This window comes from Apis laboriosa, unplaced genomic scaffold, assembly GCF_014066325.1.
Source record: "Apis laboriosa isolate Shangri-la unplaced genomic scaffold, ASM1406632v1 scaffold202_cov151, whole genome shotgun sequence".
Classification (NCBI taxonomy): Eukaryota; Metazoa; Arthropoda; class Insecta; order Hymenoptera; family Apidae; genus Apis; species Apis laboriosa.
Genome location: NW_025222291.1, coordinates 223673 through 235522, shown reverse-complemented (window position 1 = coordinate 235522; position 11850 = coordinate 223673). Strand labels below are relative to the sequence as shown.

The following is an 11850-nucleotide window of genomic DNA, read 5'->3' as shown; positions in this document are numbered from 1 at the left end:
AAAAGTTTAAATAAATTATTTTTTACTTATATATAAGTATAAAAAATCAAACATCTTTTTAAACATTTATTGTACATTTATTTATTATATAGATAGTAAAAATCTATTTAAAGTTCAATCGAATTCGTTTTACTAATTATTCTAGATTAAAGTAAGCATTTCTTTACGAATTGATCATTACAAAAGATAGTAATACGATTATCATGTAACAGAAAGGTTGCATTACTTTGCAGTTTTATAGTTCATGAATGAGAGAATGCATTTAGTATTTAACAGACAGTGCTGATGAAGAATTAGCTAACATTTGCAATTTTACCATGAAGAATTACTATCTGGTAATTTACAGTTAGTATCATTTAATAAAATTTTTAAAGAATTTCAAGTACATTTATGTATATATCTATATGTAAATTGATTAAAAATCAAAATTTGTTTAATTAAAAAAAAAATATATAGAAGCTGTCAATAATAATTATATTTATTTTTAATTTTAAATTTAGATCGAACAAGACTCACTATTGAAGTGATTTTAAAAGCATGAAGAAAATACAGCAATAAATAATTCATCAAATAAAATAATTTTTCTTGGTAAAAACCGATATATATTATATACATTCATCATGAATTCTGTAATTATATTTGCTCTAACACTTGTCATATTACTTAATGTAAAATATGGATTATTGATATCACAGCATCCAAAGTTATTAGTAGTATCATTTGATGCATTCAGGTATTTATTTTATATCATTTTATTACTTTATAATTTTTATATAATTGATTATTTTAATCAAATTTTTTTTTGTTTTATAGATATGATTATTTTAACAGAAACTTAACACCATTTATGAATAAATTAAGACATGAAGGCACACATGCAGATTATATGATGAATATTTTTGTCACAAAAACATTTCCCAATCATCATACAATGGCTACAGGATTATATGCAGAAACACATGGAGTTATAGATAATGAATTTTATGATGTTATTTCTGGAAATATAACAAAATATTCATATAATTTGTATCATTATGATAATAAAGTTCTTCCTATTTGGGTATGTTAAAAATTTGTGACATATATATTTATGTTTCATATAAGTCATATATATACTTTGCATAATTTTTAATATAACAGACTGCTAATGAAAAAGGAGGTGCACAAAGGCGAAGTGGCTCAATGATGTGGCCTGGTGGCATTTATGAATATCAAGGAATAACTCCTACATTTACACAGGTTTTTCTTGATTTTAAAAAATTTAAAAAAATTTTTTTTTTTATATAATAATAAATAATAAATTTCTAACTTTTTCAGAATTTTAATGAAAATGTACCTTGGGAAGAAAGAATAGATACTTTAATATCATGGTTTATTCATCCTATACATCCAATTAATTTTGGAATATTATATATTGAAGAACCAGATTATCACGGTCATGGCATTGGAATAAAAGGACTTGAATTTGATAATATTCTTAGAAAATTAGATAATATAACTAAATATCTTCATAACAAGATAGAATACCATGGCTTAAATGATCTCAATGTTGTTCATTTGAGTGATCATGGAATGGCAACTGTTAAGTTAGATAGAATAATAGATCTAACAAAATATATTAACAGTTCTGATTATAAATTTGTGGGTACTTCACCGGGATTACATATTTTTCCTAATCCTGGTATGATAATTCATTATATAATATACATATATAATTAGATTATAATTAGATATATTTTAAATTATTTCATGTGAAAATTAAATAAAATAATTTTATAGGCAAAGAAGAAACAATTTATCAAACATTAAAACAAATGGCATCAAAATTGAAAACATTTAGAGTTTATAGAAGAGAGGAAATTCCTAAAAAATATCATTATGGAAATAATACACGTATTGGTCCTATTTTTGTTATTGCTGAAGTGGGATATGCATTTCAAAATCTTCTTGACAATATTGAGTTTTATAAAAAGAAATTTAATATTACAGGTAATTTACAATATATTTCCTCAGAATATGAATTTAATAATTCAAATATATATTAGAAATTTAAAACTATATATTAAAATTTGATCTGTATTTATAAAATATTTATTTTTAGTAAACAATGATTCAGAATTTGGTCTGCATGGTTATGATAATGAAGCTATAGAAATGCATCCTTTTTTTTTTGCGAAAGGCCCTGCATTTATATCTAACTGCAAACTTGAACCTTTTAATAATTTAGATTTATATCCATTATTCTGTAAAATACTTGATCTTCAATGTCCTATAGTAAATGGTACTTTATCGCATTTAACCAAGTGCCTTAAAAAACATCAGCAGGATATTACAGTGATTGCTTATCGAATGATATGTAAGTAATAATTATTTGTATTTCACGAATTTTATTCTTAATAATCTCAGGAATTTCTGTCAAAACTATTATATGTAAAAAAAATTAGATATTTCATTTAAAAATAAAATTAATCTGTAAAACTGAAAACTTAATCTGTAAATTTCTTATATATTTTCACTTATAAAAAAGACCATTTATATCATAATTCATACATCTACAATAATCTATTTATTATATATTTTTTAAATTTTATAACATTTACAAATAATATTTTCGCATATGATATATATATATATATATATATATATATATATATGTGTGTGATATTCAAATATATGAACATAATTCATGAGAATCATTAAATTGTTGTCAATAACAAAATCGTTTATAATTATTTACTATTTATTGTTAATTTAGTTATAGCTACCATCATATCCATGTCAATGGTTGGAGTTATAGGAGCAATAGTAATGTTCTATATGAGAAAACGACGATTGGGAGTTAGAAGTTACAGGTAAGCAAAAATATATGTCAGGTATATTTTATTTTTCACATATAATTTATAATTATAATTAATTTTTAATTGTAGAAAATATTGAATTTCTAAATAATTTTATTTTTCGAATCTGTCAGAAATTAAATTAAAACGCATTCTAATGATATAATATTGGTATTTTGATTTTTCAGGAGATATTATCCAGTGGATGGATAATATATAAAAAATATCGAGCAATATATGAAATTTATGAATTTTCATATTGCATATAGATAACAAACTGAATCACAAAAGTAAAGATGATATAATAATAAAAAAATAGCATAGTCATCTTCCTGATGGAGAATAAATAAATATAATTTCGTTTATCATAAATTGATCGTTTATCGTCATTTTATTGTTTTAATCCTCAGTAAAATAGTAAAATATTTGCATTTTATTCGTTTTAAATAATTAATTATTTAATACCTACCTATAGAATTAATTCATATTGTATTATATATATATATATATTTTTAAATTTATAATAATATGTATCATTTTGAATTAGTTTTTATTAGGAAATGTTAAATATATGAGGTATGCAAAAAGTTTTAATGTTTAAACAATTATTAAAGCACAATAATAAGAATAAATTTTTTAATAAAGAATGAAAATTAAATTTCTCATTTATATGTTTATAAATTCATTATAAAAAGAGTTATTTCCTACTTCTCTTCCTTGTAATTAATATAAAAAATAACCAAATTCGACTTTTGTTTTTAGAAGAATACTGGAAGATTTGGAAGCACAATACCATTGGGATGAAAATCACGATATTGAAAATGCTACTTGCAAGTAAATTTCCAAACAATCTGTTTTCAAATTATTGCTTTTATGTTTATAAAAAGAATTACTTTCTCTTTTTACAAGTCATCTTGAAATTCATATCAATGTACACTGTTAATAATTTATTTCTGTTTTCAGATTAAACAATTTTCCAGATTTATTCATAATTTCATGCTACGTGAAGAATAAATATTTGTACGCATATAAAGGAAATGTTAAGTATAGGAAAACTCTGTTTCATTGTAGGTGACATATATTTTACTCATTATATGGTTAATATATTTTTATATACATATAAATGAGAAAATAATTCTGTGATAAAAGGAAAAAAAATTGATACTTTCAAATGTGAATTTTTTACAAATAATGTATATAGTGAATAATCACTATTAAGTCTTAGACATAAAAATTCAGTTTTCGTAATATTTCCTTGACAAAATTCTTATTTTTTTCATAATTATATTATACAAAATACAGTCATTATATCATACAAAATATTAATAATATAATATATATAAAATCTTGTTTCTAATGATATGAAAATTCTATGAATATAAATGATATCAAAAAATTTATTTGAAATGAAATCTTTCATAAAAGAATGATAATATGCACAGTATTATTTTAAAAATTAGCATATAATATAATTCATTCTATACATCATTTATGGAATATTTTACAAAATTCAATTTTGTAAATTTCAATTTGCAAACCAAATGTACTTATCATAATTATTCACCAATTGTATAACAATTCGTATGTAAATAAATCAATATTGTAAATAAATATTATTAACATAAAATTATCGTTTTTTTTATTTAAAAAAAATGATAAATAATAATAATATTATCATTATTAAATGCTAATATTATATAAATAAATAATTATAATATTATCATTATAAAATATTTCAAAATTCTATTTCATAATATATTTATTAATAAATGAATCAGATTTATGTCATTAATATATATAATATATCATTAATATTTTATCTAATGTTATCAATAATATGAATATAATTAATTGATAAAGTTAAAAAATTTTGAATTACATAAGAATTCTAACTCTTGTTATTCTATCAAATAATTAGCTAGAAAAAAATTAAATAATAAAATAAAATTGCTGGAAAATTATAATGATATATATATAAAAATATAAAAATGATAAACTCAAATAATTTCATTATTTTAACATGCATTAACATTTTTTAATATTTAATTTGAAATCATAATCTTTGAATGTTTAAAAAAAATATTAAATATTAAAAATATTTAATTACTATAAATTAAAATAATATACGTAGTAAAGATTGATATTTATTCTTTGATGACTAAAATTCCTAATTGGGCTTGAGATTATACCTACATTGAATTTTTTTCTTTCAATTTATTTTGTAAATAGAATTATTATGAATAATTATTTTCACAAAAAAAAAAAATAATAAATCATATATGATGAAATCATAAAAAAAAGATAAATTATATATAAAATTATCAATAGTAAAATAATTAATCATAGAAAATAGATAATACAGATATCGAGAATTTCATGTAACGAAATACAAAATATAGAACTTCCACTATTATTAAAAATAATTTATAACAATATATTATTAAAAATAATTTTTTGATCATGATTTTTATATCAAAGCAATTATATATAATTGAGCAATCCGAAACTATTTCAGCGAAACGAGTGTAATTATTTGATATAACTTCATTATGACTTATATTGTGGAAAATACGTAATAACTTTGTCTTTGTCGGAAGTGGCAATCATCATGGAAAGATCAAATTATTCAGGAAATACCCAAAAATATCTATAATAAATAAATAATATGTCTATTAATCATATTTATAATTTCCATGATTTTATTATAAGTAGTAGAAAATAATAAAACACATTTGAAATTACAGGCATTGAAATCTCTACGTATTTTAAATGTAAATTTTAATTGTACATAATTTTTTTGTAATCTTATAAAAAATATAAAATTTTTATTTTCTTATATTATTTTTTTTTTATACTGCTTTTCAGAAGAATAAAAATTTGAATTTTGTCTTTCAAAAAATTTAAAAGTTATATTAATAATCATTGTTTGATCAATTTTAATTTTTTTCGAACTTGTAACTTTCAATGAATATATTTTATAAATTTTAACATACATTGAATCTGCAAGCCATTTTTTTCTAGAATCTACAATTTTTGAAAAAATTGCAATTTTTCAATTTTGAACGTGTTTTATAATTTTAAAATAATAGTTATTTATTTAGTTACTTTTGAAATGAATGAAATGATTCTAAATTCTGCTGAAAATAATATAAATAATTTTGACTATAAATATGTTTAAATAATATTACTTAAATAACGATCAAAATTAAAAATGCCAAAAGTATATTTATTTTTTCTGATATTTTTCAATTTATTTCAAAAATTAAAAATCTAGAAAAAAATTTAATATCATGCAATAGAATTGATTTTTTTCCTAAAAAAAGCATCAAGAAAAGTTATAAAATTATTTTTATTTTCAATATATAAGCCAAATAGTTTATTAAAAATGCATGGTGACAATAATAATAACGGTAGTCGCTAATAAAATTTTATAAATAAAATTTCAAATCATGAATTTCCAATTTGGTATTTTGATGTGATGTTATTTTAGTGATTTAAATTATTAAAAATTGTTTTTTTCTAAAATCGTTATTAAGTTATTGTCATTGTAACGAATGTATGATATATATCTATGAAATAATATCTGGAATATTCCATATTTATAATTCCTTCATTTTTCTCATAGATGAGTTAATATCTTTTTAATTTTCTAGAAATCAGCAATGCAAATATGTTGCGTGCAATGCATACGATATCTATTATTTCTTGTATGTATGTAGTAAATAATATGTATGATGTTTCAATAAATAACATGGTAAGATAAATTTGTTTAAAGTGACAATAAAATTCTATGTAAAGGGAAAATACGAACAATATGGTAGGGATAATAAGAAGAGACTGAAGAAAGGATAAAAACAAGGTGTTAATCTTTCTTTCTTAAAAATATAAGGTACATAGTATTATATAGATAACTATTGCGCATGCGTAAAACATCATCATCGAAAAATAGTAAAATTTTTTAAAAGTGAGCGTATGACGGAAGACTCTCAGTCAACCGTCAAGTGTGTGGAAAGGAGGTTTGTGAAATTTATTGTGATTTGTTTTTAATAGTTATTATAAATTAATAGTTATATCAGAAATCTATCATCTTTTTTGAAAAATGAAACATTATACGAATTGAAACATTATACGAAATATGAATAAACAGTACTTATCGTAAAAGCAATTTTTATGTAATACATAATATGTTCTATCTCTATTATGTTGTGTTATTGTCGTTTCGTAAATTTTTAAAACGAATACTTCAAGAAAAGTGAAATTACATATAAAGAAAATTCCTTTGAATTTATTATTTATGTAATTCATTTTAACGTTAGAACTATAATTAGTTAAAATATAAATTTTGAATGTGTTATTTTTTTTGTAATTATTAAAAATATAAATATAATAATTATAATAATTATTAAAAATATGTTTTCATTTCAGCAAAATTAAAAATAATTTTTATTTAAATAGAAATACATTTATCTTCATTATACTACTTTAAATATAATTATCTATATGTAATACATTTGAATATGTATTACAAGTCAATAGTTCTATTGTCAAATAATTACATTTGTTTTTAATACAATAAAGCACAATAGTTTATAATGCTATTAAGTTTATAATACGATTTAAATTTCTTTTATTATCAATTTCAATATCTTTTCAACTTGACTCAATTATTTCTTATTTTAGAATAATAACCAAGTGCAAGATGTTGATTGTGTGTCTGGCGTTAATTGGTCTTCTGCAACCATTAATTCACGTGGTATATGCTCAAGGTTTGTATTTCAAGTTCTTTTTTTTTATACTTGAAATTCCTACATATTCGCGTCATGTAACCTTCGAACACTTTCAAAATTGGAAAATATACTTTTGCGAAAAATATTTATCTGCGAAAAAAGGAATTACACGTGACAACATAAAAATCGAATGAACTCGTTCATTTCTTTTTTCGAAGTGCTAAAAATGAAATGTAACGATTTGTAAATTTAACTTTTAATACTAAAATTATTTCTTTCTCTCGGCTGATGGAAATTTTTTTTTAAATTTATCAATATTCGAGCTATAAAATACAATATATTATTTAATAATATAGAATAACTTCAATTAAAAATCAATAATTTACATAATAAGATGCTAATATAAAGATTTATATATTCATATTCTAGGAATAAATGTCGTCATCTATAAATATTTCTTATCGTTATCTTTAAAATTTGTTTAATTTTAAAGAAAAATATTAATAAGATATGTTATTTGAAATTTAAGCCAAAGATTCATTTTTTTTAACAAAATTATAAAATAAAAACTAGGCTTTTTCTTATACAAGATAGATTTTTTATCTAAATGATAATTAAATATCATTTCAATTGATTATAATTATTATTATTATTATTATTATTTTACTTGAAAATTGAGAAAGAAATGAATCATATGGGAATCCATTTTATTTAGAAGGTTGAGTAATCGATGACACAATCAAGATTACATTTTCAAACTATGAAAAGAATCTTTCATAAGGAACTCTGATCTATAAAAAAAAAAGTCAAAATTTGTATTATTAAATTATTAATCATAACTTGAAGATTAACAATATAAATAATTTACAATGTTTGATATTATAAATTAATTTCATCCTCTCAATATTATTATTTAATCTTAAATATAAATCATAAATCATTGAAGCATGAATTCCAAACCTATTATTAAAGCTAAATTTTTTACGTAATTCAAAGCATATAAAATTGATAAAAACTGATTTATTATGCCTCTACTAATTTGCATTTTATAATACGTAACTAGTTTAATAAAGAAAAAATATAATTTTCAAGTAGTAATTTCGTTACGTTACAAGATTTTACAAGATTTTAAAATATCAATGTAGACTTGTTTCTAAAAAGATTTTAACTAATTCACGATGAAATCCATTTTTATTATCCTCGTTTCATATAATTATTATAAAAACAATGATGTCATTAAATAACGTATCGATACGTAATTTCGGGGAATCGCATTAAAATATATTAATCATTCATTATTAATTTCAAATTCGATCGGAAATTAACAATCTGACTAATGTTTTCCATAAGAAATTATGTAACTGAAAATACAAATATTATATTCTTAAACTTATTTTCTGAAAAATTAATCATTGCCAATGATAATAAAACGTCATTTAAAAATCTTTTATGATTATATTATTTTGAAATTTCAAAATTTATTTTATATTTAAATATGGTAAGATAAAATAATTTTATCTAATAATTTATCATATAAACATCAAAACTTCTATATTTATTATTAACTTCTATACTTGTTATTATAATTAATAATAAATATTATTAACTTCTATACTTGTTATTACAATTAATAATAGATGTATAATCCTAATCGTTTTAATCCTAAAAATTTGTTTCATATTTCATGAGATTGCACTTTCTTGCTATTTGTATGTACATAGTAACATATGAACGATGATTTAAAATGAAATAAATTTTAAAATATATAAAAATATTTCAGATGACGATTTAATGTAAAAAAATATCAGAATTTTATTCATTTCGAATTTCAAAATGTAGTGTATAGTATAGTGTATTATTAGATTTATTTTTCAAAATCCTTCAAAAATTAATAACTTTTAAAATAACTTTTGATAAAATTTTCCTAATGAAACAAAATTTTAATCCGACGCTTTATTTCAAGCATAAAATTTCAGATCAATGCATAACACCGAATCAAGAAGCAGGCGTATGCATCAATATCAGAAGTTGCCAATTTTTGATGACATTGTTAGAGAAGGAAGGCTTAAAAGCTAAAAACTACCTTAAGCAATCTCTGTGCAGGTATGAAAACAACGATCCATTCGTTTGCTGCCCAGAGAATTCAGAGAGAGAGAGCAAAGTAGTAAAAGAAAATTTGTATGGACCCTTGTTACCACCACAGTGTGGTTTCAATAATATCAGTCATACAAGAGTAGTTGGTGGTAACCCAGCTAAACTTGGTATGCATTATAAATATTATCTTATTCATATTGATTTTTTTTGATCAAGCAATTTAATAATTTTTATTGAATAATAAAGTAATTTATTATTTAATTATTATTTATTAATTATAATTTATTAATAATTATTATAATTGGAGTTTAAGTTGAAAATAGAAACATTGAAATATTCGAAAATTATCTGCTAAATAAAAATTATCCGATTGAATATGAAATCGAAAATAATTTTTAATGATTATTTTAATTCATTCAAAGAAAAGTTACATGAAAATATTTATCATATTTTTTTTTAAGGTGCTTGGCCTTGGCTTGCTGCATTAGGTTTTCGTAGTTCTTTGAACCAACCAAGATGGCTATGTGGAGGTTCCTTAATATCGGCTAGACACGTTCTAACTGCGGCACATTGTGCAGTTCGTAACGATTTATATATGGTTCGTATCGGAGATTTAGATTTATCACGAGATGATGATGGCGCTCATCCTATTCAAGTAGAAGTCGAAGATAAATTGATACATCCTGATTATAGTACTACGACATTCGTAAATGATATTGCCGTTCTCAGATTAGCACAAGATATACAATTTACAGGTAAGTTTAAATAATATTTTTTATAATTATTATTCTGTCTCAAACAGATATTAAATATTAAAAAATTATAAAGAAAATAGTAAAAATTATAAAGATAAATTAAAAAAAAATATTAAAGATATATCTTTAACGAAAAAAATCTTTCTATTTTCTATTTAAAATTTCTAATGATTTAATTGCAAATTCTACACTTCTCTTTTGAATTTTTCCAATTAAATATTTTGGTTTTCATTATTATTTTTTCAGAATACGTGTATCCCATTTGTCTTCCTGTAGAAGATAACCTTCGAAACAATGCTTTCAATCGAAACTATCCCTTCGTTGCTGGATGGGGATCAACTGAAACCCGTAATTAAAATCACTTTTATTACAATATTAAATAATTCTAGTTTCAAATTATTTTTTCGTCTTTGCACAGGAGGACCAGCTAGCAATATATTATTAGAGGTACAATTGCCAGTAATCAACAATGAACAGTGCAAACAAGCTTATTCCAAATTTAAAGCCGCGGAGATTGATAATCGTGTATTATGCGCTGCATACAGACAAGGTGGAAAAGATGCTTGTCAGGTATTTGAATTTTATCTTTTTTTTTTAATATCTTTATTTACTATTTATTATTTAAAGCATATATATTTATAAAATATATAATCAATTATAAGATTAAATATTATCTGTTTCTCTTTCTCTATTTTTTTTTTGATCAAATTTTATTTTTATGATCATTTCAGGGTGATAGCGGAGGACCTCTGATGTTACCGCAACATCGGTTTTATTATCAAATAGGAGTTGTATCCTATGGTTATAAATGTGCTGAACCCGGATTTCCTGGAGTCTATACTAGGGTCACTGCTTTTCTCGATTTCATCATTTCAGCATTGCAATAAAATCAATAATGTTTCAAGAATAATTCTTTTCTGAAAAAAAGTTGAACAAATTTATTGTTCAGATAAGAAACGATTGTTTTATGGTTTACGATACACGTGTACATATAGATATAACTTTGAAAATATCACAAATTAATTGACTATTGAATTCTCTGTATTAATAATAATAATAATAATAATCTATAGAAAGATCATTGTTATTGTTTATATTTAATAAATGCATGTAAAAATTAAATTTATAAAACATAAAGGGAGAGTATTCAAGATAATTTTCGATTCCTTAAAAAAATTTCATAAATTAATTAAGATTGAGGTTATTTAATTTTTTTACATCTTTCAACTTGAATTTCTAATTGAATAATTATATATTTTTCTTAATTTTTAAGGATTCGTACTTTCAGAGATAATTATAAAACTATGTACAAATAAGTTGAGAATTGATCATCAACACCATCTTTTGAACATCAAAGATATTTCTTTAAAGATAGTAATATGGTAAATAATAAAATAGAATAAAAATTGTCAATACCATTGAATAATTTTAAAATTG

At 21.4% G+C, this 11850-nt stretch overlaps 2 protein-coding genes across 4 annotated transcripts; both read left to right on the top strand.

Moving 5' to 3' along the window:
- The first annotated feature begins 40 nt into the window (after nucleotides 1-40).
- Nucleotides 41-4107, top strand: LOC122712518 (bis(5'-adenosyl)-triphosphatase enpp4-like). Of its 3 annotated transcripts, none has more exons than XM_043932247.1 (11): nucleotides 41-151; nucleotides 234-335; nucleotides 501-733; nucleotides 814-1060; nucleotides 1141-1239; nucleotides 1318-1681; nucleotides 1780-1989; nucleotides 2102-2356; nucleotides 2756-2852; nucleotides 3600-3671; nucleotides 3801-4107. In XM_043932247.1, exons 3-11 carry the CDS (start codon nucleotides 621-623, stop codon nucleotides 3910-3912), a joined length of 1569 nt encoding a protein of 522 aa, XP_043788182.1. In that variant the 5' UTR covers nucleotides 41-151; nucleotides 234-335; nucleotides 501-620; the 3' UTR covers nucleotides 3913-4107. The 3 variants fall into 3 exon arrangements, with proteins under 3 accessions (XP_043788182.1, XP_043788181.1, XP_043788183.1); XM_043932246.1 differs by having other exon boundaries at nucleotides 234-345; XM_043932248.1 differs by lacking the exons at nucleotides 41-151; nucleotides 3600-3671; nucleotides 3801-4107 and adding an exon at nucleotides 3026-3209 and having other exon boundaries at nucleotides 208-345.
- Nucleotides 4108-6794: 2687 nt separating this feature from the next.
- Nucleotides 6795-11496, top strand: LOC122712552 (venom serine protease Bi-VSP-like). Its single transcript, XM_043932274.1, has 7 exons — nucleotides 6795-6853; nucleotides 7518-7603; nucleotides 9541-9825; nucleotides 10120-10413; nucleotides 10660-10761; nucleotides 10832-10983; nucleotides 11145-11496. The coding sequence occupies exons 1-7, from the start codon at nucleotides 6810-6812 to the stop codon at nucleotides 11298-11300; spliced, it is 1119 nt and encodes a 372-aa protein (XP_043788209.1). The 5' UTR covers nucleotides 6795-6809; the 3' UTR covers nucleotides 11301-11496.
- The last annotated feature ends 354 nt before the right edge of the window (nucleotides 11497-11850 follow it).